Genomic DNA, 14337 nt, shown 5'->3' on the forward strand with positions numbered 1-14337 from the left:
CCTACTCCAGTTTTCATCTCTTTTCTCCCATTTTTCTCTTGATGAAACTTCAGGGTCCCAATTCACCACGAGACTGGAGTTTTCTATCAATAACTCTGTGAAAATACAACCTGAGCTGTGTGATGACATCTCTGACACCTCACTCCGGTGAGTTATTTTCAGTTTCTGTGTTTCATATCCCACTTTGCTCTCACACAAAGGCTTTTCGGCACCTTGACTGAGTGTGCTGTGGGGCTCATTCACAGATCCAAATTTAAACTGCTGCTGCACAGAATGAGCTGAATCCAAAGCTGTGCAGTAAAAACTATTTCATTCAGCCTGGAGAAGGCTGAGTGATACCTCAAAGCTCCTTCCAGTGTCTGAAGGGGCTCCAGGAGAGCTGGAGAGGAACTTTTGACAACAGCCTGGAGGAACAAGACAAGAGGAAATGGCTTCCCACTGCCAGAGGGCAGGGTTAGATAGGAGATTGGAAAGAAATTCTTCCCCGTGAGGGTGGGGAGGCCCTGGCACAGGTTGTCCAAAGAAGCCGTGGCTGCCCCACCCCTGCAAGTGTCCAAGGCCAGGCTGGACAGAGCTTGGAGCAACCTGGGCTAGTGGAAGGTGTCCCTGCCCACAGCAGGGGGTGGAACAAGGTGATTTTTAAGGTCCCTTCCAACCCAAACCATTCTGGAATTCTGTGATTCATTAGTTGGGTTTGATTCAAACCAACCACAAGTTCCAGTGACTGGATCCACCAGTTCTGGTGGCCTTTGGAGCAGAGCAGGGGCTGCCGCAGCTGGAAGAAGAAAAACCTTTGGCCATTTTCACCTCTGTCCTGCTTTTTACAGGGCTATTTGTCACCCTCCCACCTTTCCTCATCACCTGAGACACTCTTTGATCTTCCACAAAGATCATTCTGACCTCCAAACCCCCAAAGTTCTAAGAGATGGTCTTTGCTAATGATCCCTAATGATCCTTTGTGCTCTCATCTGCAGAAGAGACATCCCTGGAAGCCCCAAAAGTCTTCCTGTAGTCCTGAGCCACCTCCACCCTCTCAGCTTTCTCTAACAAAAGTGGAGCCCAGTGGTTTTGGCATAAAAGATCAGCAGGAACTCAGTTTTAAGTAGTCCAAATCTGTGCTAATTTCGGCCCATCCCCTGTATTTAAAAGATTAATTATTAAGGTTCTTTGAAATTTTTAAACCATTTATTTTATTTATCCTATGGCAGATACTTAATGTGTACCAGCAATTTATTGCCTAAACCTTAAGCCTGAAAAAACATATAAAAGTTGCACTACTATGGAAAAATTCATGTATAAGTAAAACTCTCTGATTTAAATTAACCCTGGGCATTTTTATTCTAATCTCCGATATTTCTAGAAGATTTCCTTCGTCTTCCAGCTTTCTCTTCCTGCAAATGTCTTTTTATATTCCTTTAAACATTACAGAGTTTCACAATATGAATTCCCACTGTTGAATTAGAAATCTATTGTGAAAGGCACAAAAGAGCTTGAAACAGAAATCTGTCAGAAGAGAAATAATTTTTCCAAACATGATTTTTGCTTTTCCTGCATAGTAACAACAAATTCAAGCACTTAAAATGAGAATACTAAAGATTCTCTCCATTTGTATCCCTTATTCTGTTTATTTTCTGAATTTTGTGTGACAATAAGGTATTCTCCAGTTTTATTTCTGTTTATGCCACGATCAGGTTCCAATAAAATCTCTCTGCAGCCATATGCTGCTGTGTTTGTTACAGGCACTGCAGGGGAACATTTAATTTTCATTTCTACTTTAACTTCTGTTTCTTCTGTTTGTTTTCCTTTAAAATCTTGAGCAAAAACCTCATCCTTGTTTGATCCAAGGATGGCTTGTTAAGGATGGAAGAAATCATACGTGTTGTTGGCTGAGAAAATCAACACACTTTTTTTTTAAGGTCTAGGTTTGGAGAGGTTCTTATGGATATTTCTAGAAAATACAAAAAAACCCCAATGAACAACAATTTGTGGTTCATATTTCAGGTGTTTTTAGCTGAGACTATGAGCAGCAGGTTCTAAATCCAGGTTCAGTGCAGCTCAGAGTTAGGATGGAGCCATTTACCCCCAGGAAAGAATTCCAACGGGGGTTTTTTGGGTTTATTTTGTGGTTTTTGGTATTTCATTCTACAGGCAGCGAGGAAAAACTACATTGTCCCCCTAATCCTACAAGTGCTACAGATATCCAGGAGCCACAGGGCCTCAGGCAGGTTACAGCATCCAAATACTCCAGCTTTAGGCACTCATGTATAAAAATTGTAGCAATTTTTCTCCAATTTCTTTGCATCATCTGCAAGCTCATAACTGGCAATTAAATAATCCTCTGACCTAGGGACTCTGGGTCACTCAGTTCCAGTCACACAGTGACATGACTCCATCAGAAACATCCCGTGTCTATGAGTATCAGCATGAGCTTCACCTTCCATGCTTGAGATTTCAAGTGCTCTTAAATAACCTCTCGGAGAGTTTTTAAGCCAAATTAAGTTATGAAGTGTGGCTCCATTTCACCTTGATTTTGGTTAAAAGGCATTGTGTAAAAAGTTACCTCTTGACTGAGATACCTTTAATTGTCCTCTCTTGAAAAAAAAAAAAAACAAAAAACAACCAACAGAGATTTCTGGCATGAAACATCTGCTGATGGCAGGAAATAAACCATTATCCCAAGAATGTACACATGTGCAAAATGTCAAATTTAAAATGAGGGAAAGAACAGAATGAAAAACTCTGCAGCCTTAAGGCTCAAAGCAATTAAGTCACAATTAAGTGCAATTAGCATCATCTCCCCACTTCCTATTGCTTTGGTCAAGCTGGAATTTGCTTTCAGCCTTGACAAATCAGTCACCTGCTCCTTCACTCTGGTCCTCCTGCACAAGCCTGACAATCTCATGTGTCAGCCACGTGGAATTTGGGATGGGGAATCCACTGTCTGGTGTTCTGTTTTCTTTTTTTACCAGGAAGAAGTGGGAACTGAAACATCCCTTGTACCACAGCACGTGCTGGGGAAGATGCACCGAGAGGTTCAGCGCTGCTGCTCACTGGGATGTCCCACACCCTGCACTGGGAGACAGCTCTGGGATCTCCAGTCTCCAGGTGGTGGCTGCCCCATCCCTGGGAACATCCAAGGCCAGGCTGGATGGAGCTCTGAGTACCCTGGTCTAGTGAAAGGTGTCCCTGCCCATGGCAGGGTGTTGGAATGAGATGGGCTTTAAGGTCCCTTCCAACCCAAACCAGTCTGTGATTCCAGTCCAGCCTCCTACTCAGATTAGGGCTCACTTTCATGGGAGCTCAGGTCCCTCAGATGAGTTCTTAGAACCTCCCCAGGCAGAGGCTGCAGAGCCTCCCTGGGCAGTCACAGAATCACAGAATATGCCAAGCTGGAAGGGACCCACAAGGATCATCCAGTCCAACCCTCAGCCCTGCACAGGCCCATCCCCAAGAGTCACACTTTGTGCCCCAGAGGATCATCCAAACCCTCCTGGAGCTCTGGCAGCCTTGGTGCTGTGCCCACTGCCCTGGGGAGCCTGGGCAGTGCCCAACCACACTCTGGGGGAAGAACCTCCCCTGAATGGCACCAAAATTCTCTAGAACCAGAGTCTGCCTGGTCTGGTTCTTCAATGTGCTGCATTTCCTACAGACACTGTGTATTATTATATTATTATGTTCCCATGTGTCCGCAAACATCACTCCATGCTCTGGAAAGGCAGAGCAAGGACACTGGGGGTCCATGAGACAGCAAGTTTCCTCAGCTCAGGCTCTGTGCCCTGACAGAGGGAATGCCCCACCCCAGCCCGGGGTGTCTGTCCTGGAGCAGCACCTTCAGTGGGGACAAGAGGAGAGTGGATATGTCCACACATGCTCAGGAAGCAGTTTGTTTGCTTTAAAGCTTCTAAGAGCATTTAAACCTCATGCCAACGCATGAATTGTGCCCTCAGAAGAGGGACATTGAGTTCTGTACTTCTACCCTGCAAGACAAGGGTGGGGAAGGTCTGATCAGAGGCTGGATTGGGCTCCAGCTCCATCCTGTGCAGCCTGTGGTCAGGTGAGATCTTTGCTTTCTTTCCTCTGCCCTTTTCCTGGATTTCTTCAAACCTCCTTCAACACCACATCATGACCCACCCATCCTGCTCTGTGCTGGGAGAAACAAGAAAAATCCTGCAGAACAACATGATCCTTGGATGAACCTGCACAGCACTCTTGGCATGGGCAGGCGAGCGTGGGATAGGAGGGATGCAAAGGGATGCTCAGAATGGGAACTACCAGCCTGACCCTGCAGGTTTGTTTTTCCCCAACGACCACCAGAAACCTTCAGTGTCCACCAGCTGAAATAAGGATTGAGATCACCCAGGAGCCCTGGCCTGGAGTTTGACATCAGCTTAGGAGAATCAGACTGGTTTAATATTCCTTTTGTTTTCTCAGGCTATTTCTCTGCAATGAAGAAGCCAAAATTGGGTTTTTTTTTCAGGACCTAAGAATGATAACAAATCTGACCCCAAATACAAAGCCAAAGGAAATCTGTTAAAATAAAGAAGCACCACTCTGTGCACTGTGATTTATCAGTGCAGGACATGCTTGAGCTTAATCCAAACACAGCAAAGTCCAGGCAAGTCCAACAACTTCAATGTGACTTGAACTAAACCCTTCAAATCTCACCCAGGTATGTGCTCACTGCTCAGTGTTACTGCATGGGAGCCACAAACCAGGACACAAAGGTCCAGGAGAACAGTGCGAATTCCACACAAAGCAGGGAAATTGTTGGCACAGTGCAGAGAGGGAGGGCAAGCACATGGATTTAGCACAGCATTGTAACAGGAATGGGCTTCCTGAGGCACAGAGAGAGGGAATAAAGGCATTCACAGGAGCAGGATTTTAGTTTGTGCTGTCTCAGGGATATTTGATATCTGTCACCATTCACACCAAGTCATCACTGCAGATTTACAAGTGATTTTCCAGCCATTTTTCAGTTTCACTGAATGAACTTCCTCAAACGTGTTTATCTAATTGCGAGCAATTTCCATTGCAAGGCAGATGAAATAAATAAAGTCAGAGGCAGTTAACAGACTCCAGAGCATCTCAGCAACAAACATTATCACCAGGGCACTTATTGCAGACCCTTTTTCCTTGGGAATGGGCTGTTTTGGGCAGTACAGCTCAATCACAGGCTGCTTTGAGGGACTTGTGCTGTTGAATACACCAAAGGGCTACAAATAATTCTCCCACCAAAGCAGGGAAAAGGTTGTAAATTCTGATCATAACTTACATGGCTGTTGAGCAAACTGCTTTTGTGTGATGTAATCCCTTCACTTTTTTGTAGGTTTTCAATCGCCATTTCAAGCTAAAGAAAATGTGCACAGGAAAACAAAAAAAAAAAAGGAAAAAAAAAAAGAAAAAGAAAGGAAATCAGATAGTTAGCAACAGCCAGGATTATGTCTTTATTAATATTTGAATGATTAATGCTTTATATCAACAAGCTTGTGAAAAAGAGGCAAACAGATGAGCATAGTCCGTGTGGATGAAGCTGCAGAGGCGTTACTGGGACATGCAAATGGACACACAGCAAGAACCACCACGGGGGTGACAGAGCAAGACCAGGGGAGTTTATCTTCCACTAAAAGCATTGTCCATTTCTAAAAAAAGCAATTCTCCTTTCCCCTTCCTGCTGAGACCAAACTATCACCACACAGATCCACTGCAGTAGGACAAAGACTTGCTGCAGAGTTTTGCCTCTTAAGGAGAACTGACAGGAATTAGTTTGGTTATTAACCTCTTAATATTTTGTCAAAAACTAAAAAAAAAAAATCAATAAAATGGGTGCAAAGAGGGCTGACACAGAGAGGGTATGAGCTGGAATGGATAAGGGCTCTCTGACATTGAGGAGAACTGCAAAGGGACTCTGCAGGAAGAAGCCGGGTTTTGATTAAATGTGCTCTTCCCCAAAAGACAGGATGGCACATCTTGATGCTACTGAACTCAGAGGAGCCAAGGTAAGGCCTTCTGGCCCCTCAAGAGCCTCCTTGTTCCCTCTGTGGGGCTCCCATTCTGCCTTTATCCCAGCTGTGGCTGCTGCCTTGTGCCCCAACCCTCTCCTGGACCCTTCTTGTCTTGTCTTCTCCTTTCTGCTCCTGGGACTCCCTTGACAAACTCTGGCAAACTCCTTAGAGGCAGCTGCTGATCCCAGAGTCCCAGTGCTCCTCTTGAAGCTTTTGGCAAGTGAGGAAATAAAATAACCCCCTCAAACCTCCAAAGAAACCCACATTAAGGGACTGCCAGAAGCAGAACCTCCTGTTTCTTTCCAGTGGATGTTCTCAAACCCCTGTTATCCATGACCTGTTAGCGCAGGCAGGACAAGGTAGCACATATCAGCCAGAAGAACTATCTCTAGCATCTCTTCTCATTTAACACACATCTCCTCTGCGGGCACATGCACATGCAGATGGTCTGTCCAGGGCCTCCTTCCCACATTCACAGTGTGCACTGACTCATTGCATGGGGAAGATAAAGGTTGAGATAAACCAGACATTTACAAACCCAAGCTTTGTCAAAAAGGTGGGAGAGCAGAACAAATCAGATCCAACTTCTCAAGTAACATCCAAGAACCAAAGTCAAGCTCTGTGCCATATCCAGGTCTGAACATGACACTGTCCAAGCACAGGTCCCTTGATTTCCATGCCAAAGTGCCTCCACAGTGGCACTTCTCAAGATGTTATCAGCCAATTCAACACAGGGTCAGTCTAAGCCCAGCTTTTTCGTTGAGAACGCTCTCACACACTGGTGTGCCAGGAGGAACCAAGGCCTGATTGCTGACACAGCCTTCAGGAAATGAGTCAGTGCTAGAGGGAGACCCCGTTTCCTTCCTCTCCTTGAGCTGGTTGAGCAAGCCCTGTTATACAAGCACAAAAACACTGCCTGCTCCTTTTTGGTGAGTGTCCCATACAAATGGACACTTTGCATTTGCAGAAAAAAATATTACAGGGAAAACTCTAAACGCTCTTAAACAGCCTTGCAGGAAGGTGAGGAGCTCTGAGGACCCACTTATGGGACGTCTCAAGGATTTCCTCTCTTGCTACAGACTAATTTAGATGAAGATTAATAGTGCTGTGTTGGCACAGACACTGAACAGGGCTGTTCCATGTGCTGTTCAGATGGAGCAGAGCATCATTATTCCAGCAGATATGGAAGACAGCTTTCTTTAAATATTTGAAGTTTTTTTTTTTTAGTGTACATACAATCTTTACCAAACATCCCTCAACCTCCTGAGGTAGCTCTTAGGCCACTGATAATTCTGAAGCACTCCCTTGTTCCCGGTCTCTTCTGGAAATATCTTGTCTCCTCCAGAAAGACCTTGCTTTTGAGGTCTTGGTGCCAGCTCTGCCCCAAGCCCTCAACATCCCATTCTCCACCCAACTCTAATCCCTCTCCTTCCTCATTCCTGGCAGCCGCCTCCCATGTTGCCCAGCCCTCCCTCCACTGACCACTGTGACATCCATCCCCTCTGCACTGCACCCCAAGGCCACATGCAAAGACCATCTGCAGGAGCTCTACTTTCCTTTCTCTCCACAACGCTTCTAATCCTGCCCCACCACATTTTGCCAGGTCTCTTTAACACCAGCATTTCCCATTCCCTGTTTAGGCAGGACATTGCAATGAAAAATAATGTTCCTGCCCATTGATTTCATTCAGTCCCTGCTCTCCTTAAGCCACCCACATTTATTAGGGGTGTCTGGAGAAGCTGCCCCATCCCTGGGAGTGTCCAAGGGCAGGTTGGACGAAGCTCGGAGCAACCTGGGCTAGTGGAAGGTGTCCCTGCTCATGGCAGGGAGTGGAATTGGATGATCTTTAAGGTCCCTTCCAACCCAAACCCAATGATTCCATGATTATGTGGAATTCCAAGCAGTTATCATGGTTCTGCTCTATCCCGCTCCAACCCTAGACTGTGCTGGAAGAACTGAAAGCCACACACAGACACATCCCTGGACTGTCTGCCAGGCACTATTCCACCTTCTTCAGCCCCTCCACAGACATTTGGTGTTAAAATACCTTCAGAAAGTTCATCCCTACATGAAACAGAGGGAATTTATCTCAGATAAAGTGACTTTCCATAAAAGTCACTTCCTAATATTTCATGTTTTTTACTGAACAGCCTTACCTCATGTGACTGCACAAAAAATCTGTGCATGGGACATATCTATTGATACATTTTCTACTTGGGCTTTTTACACTGTGCCCATCACCATGGAAAAGAAAAAAAATCCCAAACAACAAGAACCCCAAAACCCAAGAGTGATGTTGTGCAGCTTTGCAAGATGCAGTCCCACACAGGTGACAAGATCAGTAGCCACTTCCTTCCAAATAACACGCTTGAGCAAAAATCAAATGGTTCAATGCTAATTTTTAACTATGAACAGTTAAAATACACACCCTCACACAATTCTCATCCAAGAACTGAACCCCAGCTAACCCAGCATCCGTAATTTTCCCTAGGACTTTTCCCCTATTTCTACCTAAGGCAGAGCACATTTACTCCAGGATCAAGAGAACCTTTCAAGGCACAATGATTCAAAAAACATGGAGTTTATATCCTAAAACTCTGTGGGAAATGAAAGTACAACTTAATAGGCCAGATTTTCCAGAGCCCTCAGTAGCAAACAGCTCCTGGTTTTTTTTTCCTTAGGTGATGCTGCTCACACATTTTATGTTCTGGCCCACACACTGCATTACACCTACGTTTATATTTATATTTATATGCAAACATGCAAACATACAAACATAAGTCTGGAAAGGAAGGTGAGGAACGTCCCACAAAATGAGCTTCCACCACTCCTGGTAGCTGCTTTGGGAGATTCCCAAATCAAAGCCCTGGGAGCCTCTAACTGCAGAAAGGCTGTTTTGGGTGAATATCTACAACCCCCCAGTCCTATACAGCTATACAGCTGTGCTTCCAGCACTCTGGCACTTCACTGACAGCTGGAGAGACAGTATTTTTAAAAAAGGAGAGCTTTAAAACACTTCTGTTTGATCAGTATTACCCCTAAAGTACATTTTCTGTAACATATGGCAGGGAGAGAATACACAATGGTGTAGAAGATATATATACAAAGACTTTTTGATCACTGTGCACTTGGCATGATCAGCTTGACAAAATTTATGTGCTAATTATCCACTGGGTTAATGAAGGATTTTCCAGGTCTCTTCATAATTAAAAATACATTTCATTATTTTGGGTAAACCAAGCCCCATGTTCAGATGTTAGATTTGGTAGAAAACGTAGAGACAAATGTGTTGAATTGGGAAGCCAAAATATTTTGCTTGTGGGGAAAAAAAAAAAGCAAGACCATAGAGGATTTTCTCTTATGCTGCATATTTTCAGTGATTGGGAAGTTTGACAAGTTCCTGCTTACCAAGAGGGACATTCCAAACTCCAACTGGAAAATTACAGTATGCCAGTGTCTATTCTCTCTCTTGCACTTATGGCATGTTATAGACATTGATAATGACAGGAAGTTTTATTTTCTGAAGGATTTCAGTTCCCTTGGAACAATTCCTGGCCCCCGAGCTGCAACACCTGCAGGGCTACATACCGTTGCTGGAGAGGAGCGTGAGGTGTGTGACAGGGAATGTCTAGAGTTCTCCAGCCCCCCATGAATGAGATAGGCTCCCGAGCCGGAGAGGATCTGACTTCCCCCAATGTCCATGGTGATGCCCACCATGTTGTGAGAGGGAATGGCAGGAGGAGAGGATGCCGCTGTAGTCACCTGAGCTCCTCCTCCCTGCGCTTCGAAATAGGACGCGGCGCTGCTGGGGGCGTAAATCTGAGCCTCGGTGTTGTAGGAGTAGGCAGCTCGTCTGTCAAGGAACACAAGGGTCAGGGCATGGAGAGACGGAATTCCACGGGTAATAGTTTCTGGAAGCTGGAGCACCTCTGGGAAAAAGCCTCGACTCTTGTCAGTGGGATTTGCTGCAGTGAAATGGGATCTTGTGCTGTGAAATGGTCTGGAGGGGAAGGGGCTGAGAAGCAGCTGAGGGCACTTGGCTGGGGGAGACTCCTCAAGGTCTGCAGCTTCCTCCCAAGGGGCAGCTCTGATCTTCACTCTCTCAGATCAGGGACAGGACCCAGGGAATGGCTGGAGCTGTGCCAGGGGGGTTGAGATGGATCTCAGGGAAAGGTTCTTCCCCCACAGGGTGCTGGGGCACTGCCCAGGCTCCCCAGGGCAGTGGGCACGGCCCCAAGGCTGCCAGAGCTCCAGGAGGGTTTGGACAACCCTCTGAGGGACAGGGTGTTGGGGTGCCCTGTGCAGGGCCAGGAGTTGGACTGGATGGTCCTTGGGGGTCCCTTCCAACATAGGTTATTCCATGATTCTATGAAAGTCAGTCCTGACAATGTTGATCAGCCCTGGAGCCATGGTGAGGGCAGAGCGCGGAGCTCGGCAGCTCTTGTAGAGAATTCTCTGGGGTGAGGAAGGCCAAGAGCATCCCAGGGAGCAGGAGGCCCAAAATGGGGCACAGAAGACAGGAGGAGGAGGAAACTAGAGGGGTGGGGAGGCCCTGGCACAGGTTGTCCAGAGAAACTGTGGCTGCCCCATCTCTGCAAGTGTCCAAGGCCAGGCTGGACGGGGCTTGGAGCAACCTGGGATAGCGGAAGGTGTCCCTGCCCATGGCAGGAGGTGGAATGAAATGAACCTTAAGGTCCCTTCCAACCCAGTCATTTCATGATTCTATGAGACCTTTTAACACCCCCTTCTTCCTCTCTCAGCTACACCCTGGCTCCTAAAGCAGAGCCAGAAGCAAAGAAAACCTGGGCAGAGTGGAACACCAGATCAAGTTTCCCTGGAGAACAGTCCCTCCATGAGGATAACAGCTCTTCCAAGGCTGGAGTCTGGCTGAAACCACCCTCAAACACAACATAACATGTGAAATTATTGTTCCTCCTCTCCCTCCTTTTATCCTTGGGCAATGCCAGGGTGGAAAGAGCTTGGGAGGATGGAAGGGCTGGGAGCTGGGAGGGGACACGGCTCTGCTACAGCCAAGGAGAGACTCTTACATGGTTCCATTGGTATAAACAGCTTCTCCTCCTTCCACATACTGGACCTGGGCTGGATAAACGTGCTGCACAGACTGCACCTGAAACAGGCATCAAAAAGTTATGGATTGATTAGGAAGAGCAGGAGAAACTGCAAATGTCCTTATACTACTGTCAACCTTACCTTGACATTTAGGGTTTCTTTTTAAAAGAAAAAAATAAACCAACCAACCTCCCCCTCCAAAGGAATCCCAAAGGACATTTTTATTTTCAAAGGCTAAATAAAAATAGATAAATAAGTTGTTGCTCCATGAGCAGTGGAAACAACAGAGCTGAGTTTCCTCTGCACACGTGTCTGGGGCTGGTTCTGTGCTGACTAATAGGAGTGAGATCATGGTGCAGCCTTTCCTTCAGAGGGGACTGGCAGTGTGCAACTGCACCCCAGCCCCCTCTTTTTTGCTCTGGGAGGGATGTAGTTTCCCTCCGTCAAGTTTTTCTCCCCCCTGAAACTCAGCAACCAAATAAAAAAATCGCTAAAAGAAAAAATCAGGAATCAGACTCAGTGTCTCCACAGAGCAGCACCACATATCCCTAGTTTCTTAGAAAACAAGGGCTGCAAAAGGCAAAGTTCAGATAAATAAAAAAAATTGCATGGCTTCCTGGCACTGAACCTTTCTCTGGAGCCATGTGTAGTCAGCAAATTTATTTGTGTAATTAAAAAAAGTCCTGAACACTTCGCCTCTAAAATATCTTCACTGAGTAGGACTGCTTTTAATTTAAATTTGATTTAATAAATGCTTTAAAATGGCAGCTGAAAGCATCCATCAAATCCTTAAATGTATGAATCCATCAAATTTCCAAATGTATGAATCCATCAGTCTAAGAAAGGAGGAGAGTGATCCCAGTTTTTTGATTGCCCACAACACTCTTTAATTAAGATTTTTCTAGCAGTGGCACAGTTTCAAACGTCATGTGGGATGTGAGGTCCCTGTGTGGTGTCCCACCCTAGATATATTTATTTATTACCTGTTGTGGAACCTGCTGGACTCTGGGAACAGATATTTGCTGCATCTGTGCTCCTTTCGGAGCAGAGCCCGTTGCTTGGACCAAAACTCTCTGGAAAAGAAGATACAGGAACAGACACTTACTTTCAGTCCGTAACACAGGTGAGTCAGGTGTTCTCTTCCAAAGTTTCGTGGACAACTGCTACACCAGCTGCAGTGGCACCTCTTACTGTCCCTGTGGTCTCCACCCTCCCAGGGTAACACCAGCCTGAACTTGGGCAAGGCTGGATCCACAATTTCTGACATGAATCACCTTTAAATCTTCACAAAAGGACATAACAGCCAACAGCTGGGTGATGAGAGGAGTTTAAAGGAGGTTCAGTAGCAGCTAAACAAGAACCACTTCTCACACATCCACATTCTCCTCCTCAGGCTGCAAAGTTTCTTCTCTTACAGCTGCTAAACCTGCAACCTCTCCAACGTGCCACAGCCCTTTTGGTTTCTTCCAAAATCTCAGGTGATTCTGCATCTCCCTTCAGAGAGAGCTTTGTTCTGCCTTGTGATGGTCACTGTCCTCTGCCTCTGCTCTGTCACCTCCATCATCCCCCTGCTCAGTGTGTCACCCTGCACACTCAGTTTGAGGTTGTCACATATCTCAGGGTGCTCAACAAAACAAACAGGGGGATGTGGTAAGATGGAAAGAAATGATTCAGTGAGGCCCGTGGGAACAGAGCCAAGTATCTGTATGGCCTTTTAAAGCTTCTCCAAGGAGATACGTCCTCTGTGGCTTGAGGTTTTAGAAATAACCCAGGAGAACAAAGAGCTGCAAAACAATCCCACATGATTCCTAGAAGCCACTTTGACAATTACTGGCTGCCTTATACGTATATCTTCTTGATTTTTAGCTCTCTGACACCCTCAAACATGCCTTTGTAACAACCAGAAATGCTATTCTAGCAGAATTACAAGAATATGATAATTTCCCAGATTTCCAGTCCCCAGCAAGTCTGGATACACTGGAGATCCTGCAGTACAAGCTTGCAGTAAGGACACTGTTGTCAGCCACCACTCTGTCCATTTTCTCTCCAAAAGAGGCTCTAAGCAGTGCAGGATCAGGACATCATAAGCTCTTTTTGAAGTCAGGCCTTGGCAGTGCCACTTACACCAAAGTCCCAGCAAGATCCATTCCTTTCTCCTACTTTTTACCCATTCTCTGGCATTGCTTGTATCAAAGGACACATCTGTGGCACAGCTGCCCAGCTCACTCCTTGTGTCCTTCCTCACTGCCTGTCTGGTTGCTCCTACTTCCTTCCCACCAAAATAACGGATCATCCCAACCTGTAAGATGAGACCATCCTGCTCAAACAGCCTCCGCTCACACTGGAAGGTGGACCTCAAAGATCATCCCATTCCACCCTCTGCCATGAGCAGGAAAACCTTCCACTAGCCCAGGTTGCTCCAAGCTCTGTCCAACCTGGCCTTGGACACTTCCAGAGATGGGGCAGCCACAACTGCTCTGGGTAACCTGTGCCAGGGCCTCCCCACCCTCACAGGGAAGAATTTCTTTCCAATCTCCCATCTATCCCTGCCCTCTGGCAGTGGGAAGCCATTCCCCCTTGTCTTGTCCCTCCATCCCTCGTCCCAAGTCCCTCTCCAGCTCTCCTGGAGCCCCTTTAGGCCCTGGAAGGGGCTCTAAGGTCTCCCTGAAGCCTTCCCCAGGTGAACACCCCAGCTCTCCCAGCCTGGTTCCATGGCAGAGGTGCTCCAGACCTTGGACCATCTCCATGGCCTCTCTGGACCCACTCCCACATCCTTCTTCTGCTGAGGGCCCCAGAGCTGGACACAGCAATACAGGTGGGGTCTCATGATGGCAGAGAGGAAGGGGAGAATCCCCTCCCTGACCTCTGGCAACTCCTCTGTGGATGCAAACATCTCTTTGGATGCAGGATGTGGCTCCTCCTCCCTCTCCCTGCATTAGCTCTCCCCTCACTCCTTCTCCATGACCTCAGTGCTTCGCTTGCAGTGATGCCTTTAAGGGCTGTTCCATCTTCTCCTGCTTTTATTGACACACCAAACAACAACAACAGGATATTAATCTGAAGCAAACACTGAGCTGGCATGAAAGTAACTTCCTTGGGCAGCTAAATTAAAACCTAACCCCCACATTTCAAAGCTTGCAGATTGATTGGTAGGGCTAAAACATATGAGGTATCGACAGCCTTTATCAACACAAACTCCAGCAACAGGTTTGCTCAATGAGCTGATTAAAAATCCTCTCTCCACCATAAAAATCCCTGGATTAAA

General features: G+C 46.4%; 1 protein-coding gene across 7 annotated transcripts in view; it reads right to left on the reverse strand.

Annotated features, from left to right (window-relative positions):
• Nucleotides 1–14337, reverse strand: part of RFX2 (regulatory factor X2) — a 64969-nt gene that overhangs the window by 16369 nt on the left and 34263 nt on the right. For 4 of the 7 annotated variants that reach the window (XM_064637380.1, XM_064637377.1, XM_064637374.1 and 1 more), the window contains exons 3-6: nucleotides 12056–12145; nucleotides 11051–11130; nucleotides 9591–9855; nucleotides 5273–5347 (exon numbers count right to left, since the gene is read on the reverse strand). In XM_064637380.1, the coding sequence (XP_064493450.1) occupies nucleotides 5273–5347; nucleotides 9591–9855; nucleotides 11051–11130; nucleotides 12056–12145 (510 nt within the window). The remainder of the gene's footprint in view (nucleotides 1–5272; nucleotides 5348–9590; nucleotides 9856–11050; nucleotides 11131–12055; nucleotides 12146–14337) is intronic. The other 3 variants (XM_064637378.1, XM_064637379.1, XM_064637376.1) reach the window with 3 other exon arrangements.

Source organism: Pseudopipra pipra, chromosome 27, assembly GCF_036250125.1.
Source record: "Pseudopipra pipra isolate bDixPip1 chromosome 27, bDixPip1.hap1, whole genome shotgun sequence".
In the NCBI taxonomy this organism is placed as follows: Eukaryota; Metazoa; Chordata; class Aves; order Passeriformes; family Pipridae; genus Pseudopipra; species Pseudopipra pipra.